At 36.7% G+C, this 22,949-nt stretch overlaps 1 protein-coding gene across 7 annotated transcripts; it reads left to right on the top strand.

The window, feature by feature from the left end:
* The first annotated feature begins 226 nt into the window (after positions 1 to 226).
* Positions 227 to 22,353, top strand: LOC124385197 (histone-lysine N-methyltransferase ASH1L-like). 7 transcript variants are annotated; one of them, XM_046848362.1, is made up of 16 exons: positions 230 to 466; positions 3,079 to 3,741; positions 4,378 to 7,888; positions 12,683 to 13,376; positions 14,139 to 14,233; positions 14,481 to 14,554; positions 14,649 to 14,691; positions 14,965 to 15,031; positions 15,430 to 15,523; positions 15,612 to 15,664; positions 16,702 to 16,917; positions 17,366 to 17,478; positions 17,738 to 17,792; positions 17,937 to 18,051; positions 19,708 to 19,985; positions 20,384 to 22,353. In XM_046848362.1, exons 2-15 carry the CDS (start codon positions 3,211 to 3,213, stop codon positions 19,813 to 19,815), a joined length of 5,769 nt encoding a protein of 1,922 aa, XP_046704318.1. In that variant the 5' UTR covers positions 230 to 466; positions 3,079 to 3,210; the 3' UTR covers positions 19,816 to 19,985; positions 20,384 to 22,353. The 7 variants fall into 7 exon arrangements, with proteins under 7 accessions (XP_046704325.1, XP_046704321.1, XP_046704322.1 ...); XM_046848364.1 differs by having other exon boundaries at positions 231 to 466; positions 16,702 to 16,880; positions 17,362 to 17,478; XM_046848365.1 differs by lacking the exons at positions 19,708 to 19,985; positions 20,384 to 22,353 and having other exon boundaries at positions 228 to 466; positions 16,702 to 16,921; positions 17,362 to 17,478; positions 17,937 to 18,023.
* Positions 22,354 to 22,949: the final 596 nt, after the last annotated feature.

Below are 22,949 nucleotides of genomic sequence, written 5' to 3'. Positions count from 1 at the left end.
TTATCCTCAGCTGAATAGGTCGGCCAGGGTACAGCGCTCCACTGCTCGCTTATAAACGATTACCTACTAGCAGTGGATATGTGGGTACACAATGTACGACTGCGCTTTTGATGTAAAACAACTGCGCAAGAGGCGGATTAGCGGGCGGGAGAGGAGCGGAGAGGAGCGGAGCGGAGCGGCGCGGCGCGCGGAGAGGAGCGGAGGGGAGGAGAGGGGAGAGCGGAGAGGGGAAGACAGAGGGGAGGGGGCGCAGGAGAAGGGGGAACTTGAGTGTCGTACGCAGTTGCACAATGTTCATCTTCACGGCTCCATCAGTGCACACGGAAAAGCTCACGCAACATCCCTGCGATTAGCGTTTTCGGAGCTCAGTGCGCGCACTCAAAAAAAAAAAAAAGAAAGAAAGAATGATCTTGGAGCATATCTCGCTGTGATTATAGATCATCGATCATATCTTCTCACAGCCCGGGTAAGTCCAAGCCATGGTTTTTCCAAACGCACTTGGGAGATGATTATTTTAGGAATCGCCTCCTCCGACTTTTCAGAGCTGCTTTCGGAGTGGAGCAGAGCTGCGTGCTGTACCATGGTGTACCGTGGTGCGCTGTGTATCTTTAGGCCGTGGTTAAACCGTTAATCCGGTGTTACTTTTATAATTAATCACTTTCATTTCGTGTCCTTAGATGAGCACAGAAAACCTCCTGGAAGCTTAATCAAAATATCAATAATAACACGCGTCCCATCCATGCCCCTGCTTAGATAACTTCATATATATTTTTTGAAGATTCTCTGCAATCTCTGTTGCATGACCTAATGCTAAAGTCAGAACCGTTCTAATCTGCTGTCAGTGTGGTTTATTTACTCACTAACCCAAACTGTAGATGTTGTAGCCCACGCTGAGCTGAGCTGAGTGGAGCTGAGCTGAGCTGAGTGGAGCTGAGTGGAGCAGTCCACTCCCGTGCACAACTATGCTGCGTGCTCTTCTCCACTGATGTGGCGGAAACGCCATTGTAACATTGCTGCTAATTAATTACCCTCACATTTCTCTTGGCCCTTCTTCTTCTTCTCCTTCCTCGTCGTGTTGTGTGTTCTAGTTTATTCTATTTTCGGAACGCCAGCTATATATCTAGGTCAGAGAAATAGTGCAGAAACGCCAGTCGGCTGGTGGTTTTAAGTTCCTCAGATGAGTCGATGGCAATCTCAGTCCCCCTTTTTAGGAGCAGTTCATGGAGAACTCGGTTCACAGAGGAGATATTGGGGTGGAGGGAAGAGGGGGGGGACGAGTCTATCACCTTATCCATGTTGCTATATACAGACTGGTGCTATTTAAAAAATGTACAATCATGTCAGCTTTCACTAGTGGGCTTCATGGCACATGAGTCAGGGTGCCAACAATTATGACTAATAAACTGTATCACTGATAGTACAGATATATTTCTTGCAAAACAATGTGTTCTGAGAAAAAACAAAAAACAAAACAGAAACTGCTTTTTATGGATTTTTTTTTTTACTCCTGGGGTAGTATCTGCAATGTAGTATCTTGCCAGAGGTTGATTGCACTTGACGAAGGAAGGACGTAAGTGTATCCTTCAAACAAATGAGAACTACTGAAATAGACTTGAAGAGAGAAAGTGTGAAAGCGAGATAAAGAGGACGAGAAAGCAGAGGCGAGGATCACAAGCTAAGTGACTGCTTGCACTGGTGGAGTTTAGAATAGAAGAGCGAATTAGTTGTGAGGAAGAAAAGGTGGGGAACGAAGCAGAGTGGCTTAAAATGTCTGTCTGAGGTCTTATGTATGTTTGAACGTTATTTAGTTTGAACACAAAACATTGACAGCATCACTACTGTTAGAGCAATGGTCTTGTCTGAAAATGACTGGTCTGACTGTTGGGTTTTAGTCGAACAAAATAGGGACTGTGTCTTATTCCATTTGTTTAATTAGTCGATCTTGAACTTATAAAGAATAATTGTTGCGATTGTTCCTGCTTTAGAAAGGATCTTCTTAGAAAAAATGATCCAGCAATGTACATAGTTATTCAGTAATTTAATGTGATGAGTAAGTTCATCATTATTAGTTTTACGATTTGCAGTGTACAATGAAGGGAACTGTTTTTGCTATTATGGAAAGTAATAAAATGGATATAGAGAGAGAGAGAGAGAGAGAGAGAGAGGAAGCAGTTGGACTCTTAGTAAGGGTTAGCACGCCTGTGGCAAGACCTTCATAGGAAGGAGGTAGAAATAAGATGAATGATTGTGGTAAACTTTCAAAAGTAGGCATAGTTCCCAGTGAGGAAAAAAAATACTCTAAAATACCCCTTTTCACTTTGCTCTTGAACTGCGCTACTAATAGCTACAGAGTATGTATGTACACACACACACACACACACACACAGGCTCAAGCTGCTCTGTGCTGTCTTTACTTTCCTCGGGCCATTTTTCTTTTTATCATTCCTTTGGGATTATTGTTTTCTGGCACCAAATTCTAAATGGAGTATTCTCTGATAGCCTATAAATCAAAAAAGGTTACATGCTTTCTGCATTGAATTTATATAATGCTTTATTTTTTACTAGGGGGAGGTCCTGGATATTTCACCTATTAATTAGGTGCAGTTTTATTTATTTAAATACATGCGCTATTGACGTTATTCTGTGACTCAGAGTGATTTGAAATGTACAGTGACAACTTTGTCGTTCAACACCTCTAACACAGAATTAGATTGCATGTCCTGGGTTGTATTAATGTGTTCTTTCCCTCAGGCAATAGGCTGAGCTGTGGATTTTATGCTTCCCCTGTGGAAGTTAATGCACTGAGGTCATCATTTAGGATTGTTCTTAGAAATTAGCTCACACAGTACAGCAAAGCACCTGCCTTTTGGAGAGCTTACAACAGTTTCAACTGATTTTTCAACTGGGAAATAATCTGGGTGAATTTTAGCGATGACTTGTTTAAAGGAATGTGGCTTGATGAGATATAAGCTATAATACTCTTTATCTACTATGGTCATAGCAATAAAACATGGTATACCTTAATTTAATGATAATATTTTTAATAATTTTGCTTTCTTTACTTCCCCATTATTATAGGCCAGGAATATAATGAGAGAAGGCAGCCCCAATTTGGACATTTTTACATTTTTTGATTTACCATCACTTATCTGGATCTGTCATACTCTCAATTTTAAATCTCAATAGCTCTGTTTCTTATTCAAAGTCCAAATGGATAAAAAAAAGAAGCCGGATTTACCTAGGCCAACAGCAGAGAGAGCAAGAATGTCTGAGGGGACAGAGGGTAAAAAAACCCCAAGAAAGACCAAATCAGACGACCTGGATTTCTTCTTTGAAGAAACTGATGGCAGAGATAACCAGCTGCATGATTTAACAGTTAAAGAGGCTGACTGTTCAGAGGGTAATATGAAAGCGAAGATCAGACCTGCTGCAAAACGAACCAAGAAACCCCCAAAGAGCCTCGAGAACTTCATATGTCGTCCTTCTGTTCGAGTTTTTCAGAGGCCTGAACCTTTGGGGCAAAGTGTCTGCAAACGAAGGGATGGGATAAGTGCTAAAACTAGATGCTACAGTCAGTTATGTCACCCTGTTCAGAAGAAATGCAACACTGACTCATTGGTAACAAAAGACAATACAGCTATGACAAATACTGATCCATCAGCACTTTCTTCCTCCTCTCTCATCACTTCTGGTATCATGTTGCCTCCTTCAAATTCTCCTACTACAAGGGCAGCTAAAAAGGTAGGAGCCAGTCATTTTACACTGGGCATTATGCTCATTTTATTAAAGTCTAAAATAAACTGCTAAAGGTCAGAATTAAAAAATGCCTTTCAGGGTGCAGCAGGAAATATTTTGTACCATGAAAAATATGACATGAAATATTTTTCACTGTCTTGAGGATAACATCTACATGGAAGTTACGCACTTGATAGTTATTTGGAAATTTAAAATTATTTCGTATAGTATATGTTACAGCTGCTTTATAACTTTTAAACTGTTAATCTATTTTTGCCTCACCTACTTTCCCTGCCTGTTGTAACTTGACACTCTTTCATTTTTTCTTTCCCTTGCTGTGAACTCTCTTTCTTTTTTTAAACTCTAATGCCACATTTAGCCATTTTCTATATCAGCATTTGATCAAATGATAAAACCCTCTAGCTTTGTTACAATATGATATTCTTTTAATTGCTGCTTAAACATTTTTTAAACTGGTATACTGTGACAGACTGTGATCATGTATTTGTTTCTTGAAAAGCAGTAATTTGAGGGATATATGAAGAAATCAAGTAATAGTAAAGAATGGGAACTTGGATTTTATGTGTACACAAGAGTGGTTGTTTATAGTGATCTTTTTTCATGCATCATCTATTTTGACAGGTTCTCCCTAAACAAAATAAGAAGACAGATTTAAAGTCAAATATAACACTACAGGAAACCCCACAGTCATCCAGCAAACTGTCAATTTCTCACAAGATAATGCTCAATACTCATATAAAGCAGCCTCTCTCCTCAAAACATCCTCCAAATTCCACCTCTCAACAGGACTCCAGCTCACAAGAGAGCATTAACGTTCTTAATGAGGACAATACACAGCAAGGTCAAGCCAGTCCAAACTCCAGTTATGGAAATCCAAATGAATCCAATTTACATATTGTGTCATCTAAACTAACATCCTGTTTTCCAAGAAAGGTCTCAGAATGCAATGAAAGTAATTCAGAAATGCAATCAAATATGTGTTTGAACACAAAGAAGGGTGTGGGTTGTGTGGATGATCCCAGCCATGCTAATGTTAGAATATTAACTTCTGAAAAAAGTAAGCAACAAAATAGCTCCACACAAGAGACAAGTACTTGTCCAAATGACCTGCCAGAACATCCCACGTCTTTCCATGTAACTGAGTCCCTATCGTCATGTAAGTGCTTGGACACCACATCAGACCTGTCAGAGAATAGTAGAGGAAGCAAAGGGCAAAATGAAAATAAAAACACATGTTGGACTTCAGAAATAACAATGAAATTCCCTAAAAATCCTGTTTCTGAACACAAAAATTATAATAGCACAAATGACTTGGCTAATGATGAGCATGGAAAGCATAGCAAGCTTTGTACAAATCAAGGACAAATGGAAGTACAGTGCTTGACTAACACTAACGCCTGTCTAGGTTCTACAATAAATCCTCAAGTATCTTCCAGCCCAGTTAAATGTCTGATGGATGGCTTATCTTCAAACAGCTGGGAAGACAAAAGACTGTCAAAGAAACGACATGTCAGAAGTCTTCGTAGCAGTAAGATTGCAAACGTGGACAACGAGGTTAATCATAGTCCTGTTGCCTATAAAATACTACACAGTGGTTCACAAAATGAAACTCCATTCCATAGTTCTTCAGAATCATTGTCCTCACCTCAGTGTAAACAAAATCCAGTTGGACAACCTCCCAAGTCCCCTCAAAACGTAAAAAATTGCAGTTCCGAAATTTCATCCCAAAATAATCCACCATGTAGGAAAAGAGGGAGACCAAAAACCAAATTAGGTGTGGGAGTTCAGGCAAACAATTCTCAAGTGTCTGTTGTTAATCCTCCAAGTGATCAAAACCCAGAAGCCCTAGAGCCAGAACTTGATATGAAGCAGTCAAGGCCTATGGCAAGAAAACGTGGGCGTCCCAAACAGTCTTTTTCTGTCCAAGCACTGGAAACTCAGCCAACATTAATCTCTAAGAAACAGGATTCTGGAGACCTCCATATTACTTACACAGACAAAGCAAGAAACATTCAAAAGTGCAAGAAAAGCAAGAGAGTAATAATGAAGACAATAATTGGAAAGATCAATAAAATGAAAGTGAATAGAAAAGATCAAGTGCTTACACAGATTCTGTTAGGGCAGAAGCAATGCGACAGTAAAGATATTTCTCAAGAAGGGACAGAACGAGATGCGTGCAGTCCAGATTCTACTGCAACACACTCCTTATCTTCTCTTGTATCATCTTTTGGAGGCAAACTTGGTTCTCAAATCAATGTCAGCAAAAGAGGAACTATCTACATGGGAAAGAGGAGAGGTCGCAAACCGAAAAGCCAGACAACCTCCAATATTTCCTCACAGAAATCTCCACAGATGTTCCCAGACAACCCGGCTTTTAATCTTAAATCTGCTTTTGCGCAGTCATCATTAGACACGCAAACTATTCCTTTATCATGCTTCTCTAGCACATCTAAAAATTTTACCTCATCATTATCTGGGAGTAGTTCACAGATACATTTCAGTACCCCAAAAGTCAAAGCAACTTCCTTTAAACAACTCAGTGAAAATTCCCAGGCTTGCTGTGAAGCAACATTACAATGTAACAGTGGGGAAGGAATTAATGATAACACCACATCAGACGGGGGTGAGAGGAGCAACAGGTTGGATGATGGCATTGGATTTTGCTCAGCATCACCCACAGGCTCTATGTTCACAATGTCTGGTGTTCCTGGGAGCAGTTCTTTTGAGGGTAGACCAAAGTCTCTTTCCTCCTTGCCTTCAGAGCGCCTTTTTTCTTCTCATTTACCATTAGTCTCTGGAAGGCAACAAGATTCTAGTCACTTATTGACATTTGCTGACCAAGAGGCCCATAAGTTTAAATGCCACAGGAAGGGTCATCACTGCCTTAGTCGAGAAAAGCTTAGAAGACATAAATATAAATGCAAGAAGAAGTATATACAACTCAAGGCAAAACACCAAGATCCAGACTTCCTTGCTGATATTGATGACTTAGTTGTCAGATTGAGTAAGATTCGTATTGTGCAGCGTATCACCCGAACAAAGCTTACTGATGATGGTAATGCAACCGGAAGAAATGGGCAAAAGGGCAAATGTCAATCCTATGATTTGCAGTGCCTACAAGAAAAAGTTCACCCCCCAGCCATGTTTCAGATTAACCTTAGTGGCTACTATTCTCCACATTCTGCCCTGTCCTGTGAACCTCTTCATTACGTTAGAATGGCAAATATGAGAAGGAAACATGGTTGCTCCTCTGAGCCAAATGAACAAATTGTTACACATTTCCCTGTGATGCATAAACTTGGATACCCATACCCAGGTGGTGGATTTATCCACCCATCCTACAAAGTGCCATTTACAACCACCTCACTTGGTTTTGGACTCTGTCGAGGATACCCATCCAGTACATTATATCCACTACCTTTTCCACCGTCATATATGCACCACTACTCTAAAAACCCAATTATCAGCCCATCTAAGTTCCACAAAAAGAGGACCAAGTTACCAAGGCAAGAGTCTGCAGTTTGGGGACAGAACACTTTTGGAGCATATCCTAGGACGACCTCACACTCCTCCTGTGACTGTTTCAATACAGAAAGTGGGCAAAGGCAGAAGCAGAAAGAGAAAGGCAAAGGAAGGCGGGATAAACATAGTATGATGACAGAAAGACAGCATGGAAATGATGCATGTCTTTGGCTTAATAAATTCACAAAAGACAATGAGAATTCTGGAGGCTGTTCATTTAACTCCCCCTCTCCAGTTTTCTCACAAATCCAACAGAAAGACAATTCCTTTCCTTTTTCACGTTTAAATCCATCAAACCTGGGGCAGGGAGGAGAAGTAAGCTGGTCAGAGCATCAGCCACCATGGGGTCTTGGCAACAATAGCCTAAACCAGCCCTCACTTGAAAAAACACTTGAAATCAATTCAGTGCTCCACGAGAATACTTTGAAAGGTCCAGAGACTGATATAAACTCAAAATCAGCTCAGCATTTACATAGAAGAACTGAGTCTTGCTTAAAAGTGCCTACACTTATTAGCAGAACTCCAAGTCAGAAAAGGATCATGAAGTCAAGAAAGACTAGAGGACTGGCACCTGTGAAAGAGTTATCTTCTGGAGATAAGAGAACACCAGGTAAGAAGGTGTACAAATCTGTTTTTTATTATTTGGTATAATAGATAAAATCTCTCTCTCTCTCTCTCTCTCTCTCTCTCTCTCTCTCTCTCTCTCTTTGTGAGTGTGTGTGTGTGTGTGTGTGTGTGTTTATTGCACATTTTAAAACCAGAGACATTTGTGCAGTTAAATCAGAGCAGCTTGTAATATATTTGGGTGTCTTTCTGCTCATTTACCACCCACTGTTTAACTGGTGGCATAAGAAATGAGAGTACAGACTGCTTTTTCTTGTCTGTGTAGTTACTACTACAGATTTTAGTTGGCAGGCAAAGTGCTTTCAGACGTGTTAGCTCTTAGGTATGTTTATATAAGCTACAGATATGCTATGATATGCGGTGTCCTGGCACTCATTTTATTGTTAACTCTATGTTGACATGCTGACTGCAGCATTCAATATGTTTATTCTTGAGTTATTTTGCAGTGATAATACAGTGTAAATCTAAAATCAGGTGCTGGGTTGTTGCAAATTGCTGCCTTTTGTAGCACTTCTATAAATCAAAGTGCCTGCATAAATTAAACTGTATTTGATTGAACCTGCCTTAATATTGAAATGTGCTTTAGTTTTTTTGGGGCAATTTTGTTGGTTGGAATCCTATTGTACTGCTATTAGTTATTTAATAAATCTAGGACACTAGTGAAAGTACTATTTAGCTAATAGTTGTTTAGCTAACCATATGGTAACAAACAAACTTCAGCATTTAAAGAATATATCTCACTTATATATTAAGGAATATATCATCATCAATATATTAAGGAATATATCATTATCTTTGTGGCATTTTTTGGATGTTTGTGAGAGGAAACATTTGCTTGTTTATATATATATATATATATATATATATATATATATATATATATATATATATATATATATGTATATATATATATATATATATATATATATATATATATATATATATATATATATATATGTATATGTATATGTATATATATATATATATATATATATATATATATATATATATATACATGTATATATATATACATATATATATATATATATATATATATATATATATATATATATATATATATATATATATATATATATATATATATATATATATATATATATATATATATATATATATATATATATACCTACTGTATGTTGTATCTACATCCACTGGTCATTCATATCACCAAATAATAACAGTAGGACCACTGCAATGAGGATCCCTATTGCAGGGGTCAGTTTACCATTCTCAGCACAGTAGTTGTACTGGTGATGTGGACATACTGGTAAGAAATGAGTAGTATGTGTTTTTTAACACTATGTACACTTTTTGGATATTATATTTAACAGCCTCGTCTTGTTAGTCTAGTATTAATTGTCCTTGTACCGCATCAGTGTCAGTTTTTGACCACTGGACTGCTGTTGAGTGAATATTTGTGTTTACAAGATTGATTTTGACACTGTAGTGTCACAGAGAGTGTGAGAAAGGTCCACAACTTGAACAGTGGTAGTGGGCTGCTGTGGGTTCTTTCTGTTGATGGATAGGGGAAATGGGGAGCTGAGAATTAGTAAATAGGACCAGAGGGGTTAGAGTGAGTCATTTTAATTTCAATAAAAAGTGCTGACTTTACATAATAAAATAAAAGTCATTGTACATACTTAATGAAGGTGTGCAGTAGGTGAAATATAGGTGAAAGAAAAGCAAGAGGGAACATATAGCAGTGGTAGCATTTTATATAGCCTGTCCTTCATGGAGTGAGTTACTGTAGGTGACTCACTTTTACTTTACTCAGGAAAAGCTTTGGTCTGCCATATTGAAATTTGCAATGCATATCTTATATTTAGTGAGCAAACAAAAAACATGGACCAACTCTACTATATTCAATTAATTTTATAGAAATTCATCTTAAAAACATATGTAGTGTAATTTATTCATAAAACACTGGATTCAGAATTAATATTTTATGAATACTACCCCGGAGGAAATAACAACACAGAGCCTTTGCTAGTAATGGATAAAAAATTGTATATAGATTTACCAAATCTGGAGTTTTTTGGAACATTTTGAGTTTTTATATACTTACTGCAGGTTTGTGCAAAAAGATTGATTTGTTGTTCTACAAAACTTAATGTTTTTTTGGATGCTACAGCCAAAACATTACCTCCTGGCAGAGGTTGCAATGAATTTTACTGTTTTTCTTCCTTCGAAATTTGCACTTGTTACAGATACAGTTTTTTAATATACTGTATATGTAGCTTAGTTGTTTGATTACATAGATTTGCATTTGTTTGCAGTAGTGCTAAATAAGTGTATAGAAGGTAAATATAAATTACAGGATTGCTTTCACAAAAGCCATTACATTAATGATGCTCAGTGACTTTAATAATAAAATGTACTTTATTTGAATGTCATTAGCATTAATGGGCTGAATCTACCTTGTTGCTCTCCGCTATCAACAACATTTTCTGTAATTTGATAAGTGCATACCTTAATGAAATAGGAAATGGCTTTCAATTTTGTCTCAAGGCCTACAATAATTCTGAATTTTGTTAACTCCACCTTTTAGACCTAGTGGCATTTTTTATTGACTTTGAATATCACCTGAATTATTTTGGAATGGTGCTCAAAGCTATGTGCTTTTTAGTTTAGAAGTCTTTTTTAATGAATGTAACTGATATTTTGATTAAAAGTTAATACACAAGTATTGAGTTACATAACAGCTACCCAGAATGCATTTTATTAGACAGGAATGAGTTTGGGATTATTTGTGGTTAACTATAATCATGCAAACAACCATTCTCATATTCATTTGTCTGTAGTCTTAGGCTGACAGAAATGTAACAAGTCCCTCTGAACCACTGCGAGCTATGCTACACAATTCATCATTATGAATTATGTGCTTATGCTGTTATCTGCCTGCCAAGGAATGTCCATTTAGAGTCCTGCTATAGAGCTCCTGTCTGCCAGTGGCCAATATACACCATTCTGTTTGACTTGGAAAGGTAAAAAGAGAAAAGTGCAGGCATTCAGCAGTGGCAAGGAAATGTGGTTATGTGGGTGGGGGTTAGCCTGGAAATCTCCAAGTGAACTTTTACAAATGGCTGAGAGAAAAGACCGAAGGAAGAGAGAGGGCTGTTTTTTTGTGAAAGCCAGAAAGAGTATATTTGGCAAAAGTAAACCTTCTTACTAGCTTCATATGTGCTTTTGCACTTCCCCACCCTGACATCTTTGGTCAGACCTCTTTCTTTATATCTCGTCCCTTATTACTTACCTAACCTCCTCCCAAATGCCTGTTTGTTTTGTCTAAAAATATAGCTTCACTGTGATACCTTGGCTGTTGATGTATTTACACTTACATGTTGATGTGACAGAGGTAGATTTAAAGTGATCTTGGTCTGGCTTTGATTCGGCCTAGAAATAGCTCATCCATGGAAGCATTAAAAAACAATACACAAGCCATATTACAGCACCATGCTCAGTTTGTTTTTCCTCACTGTCACCTCATATGTTGTCTGTCTCTTTCTTTCTTTCTTTCTTTCTTTCTTTCTTTCTTTCTTTCTTTCTTTCTTTCTTTCTTTCTTTCTTTCTTTTTCAGAAGACTGTCTTTTTGTCTTATTGGAATGCTCATAAACAGAACTGAAATATAATGTTACTCCCCACTATATTCCCTGATGTATGATTGTTTTGTGCTGTAAAAAGAGGTATTTGATGGTGTGTTTCAGAGCACACCCCATTCTGATTTCACAAGCCTTGTTCTAGAGATCCAGGGTTTGCTGTGGAATGCACTTCAGTGCAGCTCTTTGAACATGATTATGGTTGTATCTAACCAGTAGCAATGACTAACTGGAGTGGATTAAATGTTAATGTTAAAATGCTAAAAAGCTGTAAATATTACTTATAAATCAGACATTGTGAGTGATTAGTTATACATTTTTTGAGTATTAAAAATCTTTTAGTGAAAAAAACAAATGAAAAAAGTAATCTTTTTTTATTAGATTTTGTGTACTAGAATTTAGACTAACTAGAGTTAACTTTTTAAAAATCTAATTTTCTCATAGCTTCGTTTTTACTGTACAGCTCTTAAAACACCACAAACATGCATCAGAATAAACTCACTATGTGTACACACCAGCTCTAATTCTAACGAGTACATTTTAGCAAGTAACAAGTGTGCATTAAAGTATAAACAGCACTTTGTGTTGTAAATCTGTTAATTTGGTAGTTAATTATGCGTTTTTGCAAGAAAACAATAATTGCCAAGCAACAACATAGTGTGTTTGAACTGTTTTTAGATCAAGATCTTAAGATTCTTTATTGCCAGGCAACCATGTTGGTGGAATTTGGATTCAATACAGCTCTGAGGGCAAAACAGACAATAAGTACAAAAAAGATCTAGCACACAATAAAATTATAGTACAACTATTAACATTAGACATTAAATACATTATAGTACATTATATTAGTTATATTTTATTGTATAAAGTTTGCTAGAGAGAAATAGCTGAAATATGATGTATGTTGTGTGGGATTGGCCGTTATTTTATAGCGGTTTTCCTGATATGTGAGATATACAAAAAGTGAACAAAATGCAGAAGGTGAGAGCTTGTATATAGTAGACATATATAGACGTAGACGTAAATATGGATGAGGTGGTGAGGTGTGTTTGTAAAAAAAAAAGTTGGATGGTCCTTGTTTCTTTGTTGTAATAGCTAACTGATACATGATATTTAGAGACTTCCACTGAATTTAGCTGCAATTTTTATTGCCTGTTTTACAGGTAGTGATCAAGCTGGAATTTTTTCCAAAAAGCTTCAGTGCAGTAATTCTTCATCATCCAAAGATCCAGAAAAGATACCAAGGGAGCTAAACAGGTTTAAAGCCAAAAGGAGGCTTCTGAATAAGCATAAGTCAAACCATTTTCGCCGAACCTTGCCTCTTTTAAGGGATAATCATGCACAACCAGTAGCTAGAAGTGCCCCTTCTACAAGTGCTAAAGTACAACATTTGAGTCCACCAAAGCCTCCAAATTCTGAGGGACAGGAGGTTACAGATTGCAACGAAGAAAAGAAAAGAGGACCAGGACGACCAAGGAAGAGTCTTAAACTCTCTTCTCCATCATCTTTACATTCTGTTCCTGAGCTGTCCTCCTCTTTGACTATAGAAAAGGCAACAGAGGAAGACAACAATAACAGTGATACAGTGCTGGAAGTCATTGAGCTTGTCATTCAAGGAGAACAGAGAAGTGGGAAAAAGAGGAAACTCGATGAATGTCTGGAAGATGGAGATCAGGATGAGAATGAAGAAAAAGATGTGACTGAGAGATCTCCCACTCATTGCCATATGTGCTCGGCATCCATTGGTACATCACCTAGTCAGGTTGAAGACAACCGACAGGAGCATGCTATAGACTCACTACCCAATAAGAAGTATTTGTGGGCAGGTCTTTATTCAGATGATTATAAAATGGAAAAGTAAGTTCCAACACATATACCACGTCACCTATACAATCAACAACGAGCATCTAAACAACTGTTTTGTGACAGCAGTGCAGTGAATGAAACCATGCAGATAGGTCAAGACTGAAAGACCCACTCTCTGGTTGGGAAAATTCACCATTTTCTTGGGCTTTCTGTAAAGAGTGAATGTTTGAGCCGTAGACTTCTTGTCAGCATGAACAATGCTAATGTCAATCACTGCAGAATACAGAACTGCCACTCAATGGGTATTTTTTGTTGTTCGCTTCATTTTGTGTAATTTCTAAAAACTGGTTAACTGGTATTGTTACTGGTGCATGAAAAATTCAGGATCGCCTGCTTCTAAAATACTAAAATTACCAGGCAGCAAAACACCCATACCACTGTCAAAGTCACTGACATGAATTTTCCTCATTCTGATGTTAGAAGTGAACATTAACTAAAGCTCTTGACCTGTATCTGCCTGATTTTTTGCATTACGCTGCTGATGGCATGAATGTGCACAGGGGTTCCTAATATGCACATAATATAATATATATACATAATATGCACACAAACATATAGGATTTAAGATTTGTATCTCTTATCGTATTACACAGTAAATAATCTTAGATTTTTATTTCATAATTAAAATAAAGCATTCAGCTAGTCTGGACCAACCAGCAGGTCTTGAAAGTTTGTTTGGTTAAATAAATCTACAGTGTATACAGTTGTTAAGATCATTATTGATAAGAAGCTTATATGTTTTTTCTTCGTTAGCATTCCTGATCAGCCTCATCAGCTTAATTTAGAGAGTCTAGAGTACAATCCAGAAGAGCACCAGTATGGCTTGCTTCCTGCACCTCTGCATGTGGGTAAGTTTCAGTTTGTGTCTTCAGTTATTGCAGTTGCAGCATTGCAGTTATTATCGGGTTCATACAAAACTATAAATTATTGGTTTTGTAGAAATTATAAAAAATTATGAGAATATGGGTTTTGGGTAAAGAATTAATTACAGGAAAGCTTTTCTTTTACATGTACCATACCTTAATATATGTGCAAAACTCTGCTCCTGTGTTCTGCTCATGTAAATGTGTGTTTGCTTATGCGTATCTGTGACAGGAAAGTACCTAAGAGTGAAACGGATCAACTTTCAGTTGCCCTATGACATCCACTGGCAATGCGCACGCAACAAGGTGCTTTTAATTTCTGTTTGAAAAAAAAAAACATTTCCAGGAATTCGACCCATGTTGTACAGCATTCATGATATGTATGTTCCCCCCTTTTCAGCTATTTGAAAAACCTGTTAATCTACCACAGGCAACACCGTCAAGTAAGTGTGAGTAAGAAGGCTAAAATAACTCTGTGTAATATTAAGGACAAAGACACTTTTGTTTTTTGGCTTAAATGCAACAGTAAATCTCTTGTCAGTACAGATGCTTGATTACTTTTAATCTGTATATATATATATATATATATATATATATATATATATATATATATATATATATATATATATATATATATATATATATATATATTTATTTTGCTATCACCAGTGTATGATTTAAAAATTGTTTATTAATGGCCCCGTCTTCGACTTCAGACAGTTCCTGTAACCCCCCGAACAGCAGTGCGTCTCAGTCCTGCTCTGACGATTTCCTCAATACAACGTAAGAACATATACACTTTCACATTGTGTGCCAGGTTTGCAGTGAGTTTTCAGGTCATCCTTATCCACAGGTATTAGGAAACATCTTATGAAAAAAAAAACACACCAAGCAGCAGTGCACTCGAAAACAGGGGTGGTTTTTCATTCCTGAATGAAGGGAGCAGAGGAAGTCAGCAGGGCCTTGTTTTTCTTTTGACTGGAACAGGGCCTGCAATACATTCCCACAGAGGAACAGACTGACTCTGCCAGATATTGTTGATACTTTGTTTGCTTTCATTCTTTTGACTGCTTTTGTAGATGTAATGTTTTACAGGTATGGATTGATAGTTACTTAGTCATTGCTTGCATCATTTTTCTTTACATCACTTTTACATAATCTAAACCAAGCATGAATTTCAGGCTCAGTGATGATGAGAGTCAATCCTGTGATACGGCCAGTCACTCACATGTATACGAGGAACCCCATGAGAGCCATCATCACCTCAAACAACAGGTAACACCTTACATTGTAAACACTGTAGTAGTGAATAACAATACATGTAATGTCAGACTTAGTAAAGGCTTCTGTTTCTCATTTACAGGAGGAAAACAGTGACAATGAGAACTTCCCCTCAACCTTATCTAGTGAGGAGAGGTACTGGAAAAAATTATTTATACAAATTAAGATTTATTGTCTTAATCATTCAAGTGTTTCCACAGTGTAATCTTGTGTAATAAAACACTTTGTATAGCAAACGACTCAAAGACCACTGAATACCACCAAGTGTATAATTTAGTGACACATCTGCTATAAATATATGAGAGCATCAGGGTAGTTGTTAAGTGACACAGTATATACAATGTGCACTGTTAGGAAAGTGCCATTCAGTATTCGTTATATATGTACTAATCCAAAGACAAAAAAAAGTTGCACCAGGTACACGATATAGACAAAGGTGTTGGGACACCTGACTTGTCCAGGAATATGTAGTTTTTCTGGAAAGATGTTCCGTAGACTTGAATTGTGCTCGTTAATCTACAAGGGCATTCATATATTAAGGTACTGATGTAGGGTAAGGAGACCTGGGGTGCGCTCAAGTCTTCTAAAGGTTGTGGTTGAGGTCAGAGCTCTATAGCAGGCCACTCAGCCCATGTAAACTCTATCTAAATGGAGCTGACTTTGTGCACAGGTGCAATATCATGACAGAACAGGTTTCAGACTCCAAGTTAAACTGAAGGGAAAATTGCTACTACATACAAAAACATCCCATACAAAATGTGTGCCTCCAACTTTGTGGTAACAGTTTGGGAAAGAATTAAAGTTATTACAACAGTAAATTTCCAAATGTGGAATTGGATGTTCAAAATGCCGATACAAAGCTTATGGTCAGGTTTCCCCAAATATTTGATTCATAAATAATACATTCAGTACATACACATTCCGGCCAAATTCAAAGTTTTTTCTTCTTGCATAAGCATCAATATAATAATATATTACAGATCAAATATAAAAAAATCTCATGTATAAAAACATTACTTTTCTCTTAATGATCTAAAAACAAAATAAATCATGTGAGAAAATGTATTATGGGTTAATAAATTAATATAGAGTAAAAATATAAGTCATTTATTCATTCATTTTCTTCTCTTAATCTTTCTTTGTCATTTGCCCACCCTGTATTGTCATTTCAGAAGTTTTGTAATGAAACATGGTGTCTTCCTGGTGAGAAATTACGAGAAGATGAAGGCAAGACAGGCGTTTCTTCTGAGAGAGGGCATGAGAGAGCAAGAGAAAGAAACGGATGAGGACAAAGAGAGTGCACAGCAGAGTGAGGGTAGAGGCCTTGGAGAGGATCCAACCATCAAGTCAGGTCTAGGAGTTTGTGTAGTTGTTGGCGACATGTGCATGTGTGTATGTATTTGTTATTTATATAGTTTGCATGATGTTCATAATACCTTAAAGAATTTCTGTACTTCAATAAGCAAGGAGTCTGTACGTTAGTAAATAGATTTATCAGGATTAAATAATACAGGAATACAATGTTTATTTTGCTTGGATTTTTTTTTCTACATTTATTTCATCACTGCATTTGAATACAAGAGATTGCATGGTATGGTCGCATACTTCACCCCAACCAATTTACCCCCCATCCCCCAACGTACTTCATCTTTTTCTTTTTTTGCATGTTGTAGGTCAAATCTTTGGATCTTAACCCTGAAAAGCTTTTTAAATCGAAAAAAAAACTTTGTCTGTTTCAGCACATGATGAGTGATTTAAAATGGAGTCAGTTTTAGTGAAGTTTATTTTGGAAATACATAAATAAATAGTGTGTGGTGTTGTACATGTCGCAGACAGGTGCCCGACTGAGTGGATGTCATGTTCTAAAGAAGGGGAGCATGTAACTTTCAAGAGCAAAAATCTCTCACACACACTTCAAGAAATCTGGGAGAGGACTGTTCGTTTTAAGGGTATGTTTACTGACTGAAATGAGTTATGTGTTTGGATAATTATAAAAAAAAAAAAAGATGTCTGAAAGAAAACAAAAGCAAAAATGCAACTAATTTCTTTTTCGTTTGTTTCCACTTTATTCTCTTTTTGCTTATGTTTCTCTTTCATTTGTATCTGTTTCTGTCTATGTCTCTCTTGGTCCCTCTCTATCTATTTGACACTTTCTCTATTTCTCTTTGCCACTATCTCTGTTTCCCCCCCTGTTTTTCTATTTGTCAGGATCATCTGGACAAACTCTTAGTGATCCTCTCCTTAACCTGTGCTCTAGAAAAAGGTGTGTTTGTGCGCCACAAAACACTATTTTTACTGACCACTAGATGGAGCAGTGTGGACCTACTAGAGCATGACAACATCTGTGTGTGTGTGTGTGTGTGTGTGTGTGTGTGTGTGTGTGTGTGTGTGTTTGTTTACACTTTAGGTCTGATTCTGCTCTGATGGACCTCAGCATGGTGCAAAAGCAACTCCAGTCAGGACACTATGAGAGCCTGGCTGCCTTCCACTCAGACATGCTGACTGTATTCCACTGTGCAGAGGTCAGTGTGTCCCGTGTTTCTATCCTCCATTTATTTTCTACACAGAACTGTGCTATTTTAGTGTCATGAGAGCTCACTGGCTCTTTCGGGGCTGCATCTGTGTTGTGGGTGCAGATAGTTTTCTAATGTTCAAAAACACTCCGAAATCCCACCTCCCACCATCACAATTCATTTTAACAGCACAAATTTTCTGAACATGTGATTAATGCAGTGAGCATTTCTAGATATAATATAAAAAATACATATAATATAAATGAATAAATATAAAGAAGAAAAAAAAGACCTTTAACGCAGCACACATTTATTCACAACATCCTTTCTTTACTCAGAAATAAAAAATAAAGAAACACATACAAGTAATTTTTAATCACTAAACATTTGTTTTGTGCCAAGTCTCAAATCAAGCACCAAAATCCACTATGATGTACGCATCCGCCAATTAAAACCATCAATGATTATACATAGCAAAAGTTTTGTTTGTTGTCCTGATGGTTTAAGTAATTTAATACACCATAATTACTTTCAAACATTACAATATTTAGAATACAAGAATATTTTGTTTTTCAAACATACATTTGCATAAAGCATCCATATTTGTCCATGCCTATGTTGATATAAATATTATTTTAAGTTACATTTAGAACAGATAAAAATGTGCAATTAAGTTCCGATTAATCATGAGGTAACCCATGACTATATATATATATATATATATATATATATATATATATATATATATATAATATATTATGAGTGTGATAGTATAACCATACTGCGATAAAGGTTGGCATAGCTAATATATATGTATACTGGTATTAATTCCAGGTGCATTAATATTCATTGATATTTGATGCTTACAATAAATTAGCCTCGTTTGAAATTGTTTAATTTGATGTCTATTTTAAGAAAAAAAAAATGGTTTATCAAATGCTTAATAGTGGGTCTGCTACTACTGTTTTGTGTGCAATTTAATGTCTGTCTTTTTGAAAATGTAAATTTGTATTGGCAGTGGGCAGTGCACAGCTTTTGTATGATGCAAGAAGCAAAAACAAGGGCTCATAGCCAAAATGTTTGCCAGTTGACTTGCTGACTTTTTTCTCAAGGGCAAAAACTCAATGTGCTACATTAGAAGAAGATAATGACTATAGCTTCCCCTGGGAATTTATAGATTCATTAATTTCCTTTAAATTGTATTAACGCACTGAGATGGATGAGTGTCTCATTAAACCTTGCGCCCATTATTTTCATGGAAGGCTCTGTGTGTACAGTTATTGCATATTGAAATGTTAATAAACAGATGATAAATGTTATATACCATAAAACGATGTATTATGCAGTAATGTTGAGCTTCACATAAACACTCATAAAACATACTGAATATGACAACATACTGGACATAGGAAAGTACTGTTAAACAGAATTACAGACAATGATCAGAGTGCAGATACAAAGGGTTTATAAAACAAAATAACTTAAATCAACCCATGTATGACCATATACTCTTCTTAATCACCCCTGTAGAAATGACCAAGGACCCCAGTGCTACTTTGCTTTTACATTTTCCCGCTATAAGATGCCCCCATGTTTCAAACCATCCATTTCATGTTTGAATTCTAGAAAGCAGATAGGTGATTGTTCATAATCTGTTTTTATCAGAAATACTACGGTTCAGAATCTTCAGTCGGTCGGGATGTGAGTCAGCTGAGGGCCATATACCACAGAGCTCACCAGGAAGCCTCAGCCCACATCAGCAACTTCCTGTAAGGGTTAAGAAGCCACGCCCACACACCTTACCTTCCAGGGCATATTGTGGTTGTGGTTGTGACCATGGTAACACACAGGCATGATGGGCCTTCAAGAACAGGCAGATGATGCCCTTCAATACCAAAGACCTGTTGTGTGGTGCGCTTACGTAGGCACTGAGTGTTAAACAGGTAAGAGAAACAAATGTAGAGAAATGTACACTGTAGAAAACAGTTATATTGCTTTAGTTTGAGATACATTATGATTATGATTACTACACATTACTGTGCAAGGAAGTCAGGGTTTGTACTTGGGTAGGTTATTTAATGTGCTATATAAAGCATAACGTAATCTGCTGTGGTGCAAACTATACAACAGTACAAAGGACACTTAATGGATCAAAGACTTTTATTCCCTTCTGTTAATAGAGGCTCACAGTGGAACCATTACTCAAAGCTTTCTTTAAGTCCTTCATACTCGAACTCTTCAGTTTAAATAGCATGCGTTGCGACGACAATGTTTTAAGTTTTTTATGACCATTTAATGGGACATTGTGTGATTATAGCTCTCTCTTTTCTTTTATGAACAGCCCTGCTGGATGGAATGCTTGCTGAGGAAAAGATTACGACTCAGAGATTCATATTTATTCGAAAAGGGTGGACAATTCCCTGAGAAGAAAATCTAAAAAAAAAAAAAAAACACTTCTCCATTCCATTTCTTCCAATTTTATATCCTGTCGGTTGCCTTGTTCAAATACGTCTTCAGTATTAAATTACAAAGAAAAAAAAAAGCATGGGGTGCATGAAGCTTTGGGGATGGGAAATGCTGAGGTATTTAGTTCAACTTTGGCCAAGGACATAAACAATCATACTAAATCTATTTTAAAATTGTAAATAATTTAATGTTTTTTTATTTATAATGTGTTTTTCTTTATGTTTGTATATACATTATTTGCCTTGCCAATGACTGCACATAGTACCAGTGATATGATTTAATGTGAGATGTGCCTAGTAATAAGCAATAATTGGAAAGCAATAAGCTACTTTTTTTATTATTGTGATTGTACTACTTTGAAACTCCTTTATGCTGCCCTCTAACTTTGCACACCAGCCTGAGAGGTGATGTTGGGCATTTTCCTAATTACATGAAACTTGATAGAGATTTAATTCTTTAGGAGGAAAAATAACGTATGCTTTGGCATGGGTTGGGACCCTTTTTACCATAAGCGCCAAACAAACACAAAGAAGCATACAGTCCTGTGCTAAGCATACAGATTCTAATAAACTTCCAAGAAAACGTTTCCCTTTTTTGTACAGTCTCCACAGTACTGGCAAAGCAAAAGTATTTCTATTCCCAGCTTTGTTAATCTATGCTAGCATTTATTGCTGGCTAGTTTCCAGTTTCCACCAGGGCTTGGCGCAAGCTTTTTTTTTCCCCCTGCTGGGACAGAATCATTGCTTCTCAAAATGTGTCTTTACATTTGATTTTCAGTGAAGCATTTCGATCATTACAAAACACACTGCAGACCCAGAGTTCTGACCAGATGCAAATTTATTAAGGTATTTTAGCTCTATTTTAGCTTTTTCTAAACATCATATTGAAAAAATTAGCTTTTTAAAAAATGTAGGCAAGTCCTACTCAAAAGCCTTAAAGTACATGGCAATTGAATAGTATTTAAATACGTTTATGTATTTGAATGAATAAGGGAGAGAGAAATAATGCACAGCTCATCAGCTGCCACAACTGAATGAAAATTGTTCTCAAATGTACAAATGAATAATTTATTTAAATGCTTCCAGTCATTTGTGTACATTGTCATTTTTCTCCAATTTACCAACAATATAAATATATCTTCAAAAAGTAAACTAATTGCTATTAGGGTCCAATTGTATATATATATATATATATATATATATATATATATATATATATATATATATAAAATCCCAGAATTAAGTTCAGAACATGAAATTTGATTCCTGCACAAGTGGCCCATTGTGACTTCCAACTCAAACAATAGAGAGTGTCATAAATGTGTGGTAGCCTGGGGAAAAATGCTTGGCTGCCACTGAATTCTGGCAAACAGCCAAAAAAAGAGTTTCAAATCAACTTTGTTCAACATTTTTTATGCCGAAAACACATTGCTCAGTTTTAGAAGCCAGAAATATATTTTACAAAAACAGTTACATTATGTTATTTACTGTTGTCTTTCTGCAAGAACAAATTGTGTAAAAATCCAGTTTAGCAAATGCAGCTAGTCTTGCTAAAGATGTCTAAAACATTTACTAGTTACATGTGGTTTTCTCACACAGTGAATATCAGGTTATTTGGTAGCTACAGTATGTGCCATCGTGAAATAATCAGTTCACTTTGTTATTAGCTGTTAGCCAAAATGTCCTGAATTTAACATTTAAAAAGTTTTCCCAGGTCATCACACATATATGGCTAAAGAGTCTTAGGATCCCCACCCCTGATCTATGATGTAGTGGCCACTCAGGAGCTTTTTGTTTAACTGTTTAGTGTTTGTGTTTGATCTTAATAAAGCCTCATTTATTTCTGTGTCCTGTGTCTTCCTGTCTGACTCAACCAACCTTACTGCCCCAGTCAGACTGAGTCTCCAACCCAGTCCTCGCCACACTAGGAAAAACCTAATATGACTGCTAAGCCGCTGATCAGTTTTTCAGTGATGTTGAAGTATCTGCAGGCTACTGAAGAATTCTGAGGTAAAGATTTCATTGTGTCTTACACAAAATGACAAGTGTGGGGAAGATCTGTGTGTGAGGCGACCCTGTGATCGTTGGACGTTGTACCAGTGCAGCAAACAAACAAAGCCTGGAAAAGTCAATGTGTTTCACTACAGACTGCTGTCATCTTCCACTTTATGAAACTACAGTAATTAATAATAGAAGCATGTCACGAATTGTTGTTGCTCTAGTTGAGTGAGAAAATCACATGACTCATTGCTGCCCAAGCATGACATTGTCAAGAATACTTAAGAAGCTGAGAATGCTCTTTATTTATTTTGGATTTCCTTCTGAGCTGAAGCTTCCTTCTGAGTGTCTGATGTGCCAAAACACCTTGAAGCGGATGTCTACTTTTGAATGGTAAAACTCAAATTGTAAAAAAAAGTAAATAGTAATAGTATAATAATAAAA

The sequence above is a fragment of the Silurus meridionalis genome, chromosome 4 (genome assembly GCF_014805685.1).
Source record: "Silurus meridionalis isolate SWU-2019-XX chromosome 4, ASM1480568v1, whole genome shotgun sequence".
Lineage (NCBI taxonomy): Eukaryota > Metazoa > Chordata > Actinopteri > Siluriformes > Siluridae > Silurus > Silurus meridionalis.
The sequence above is the reverse complement of the archived record's forward strand: the minus strand, read 5'-3'. Positions and strand labels throughout refer to the sequence as shown.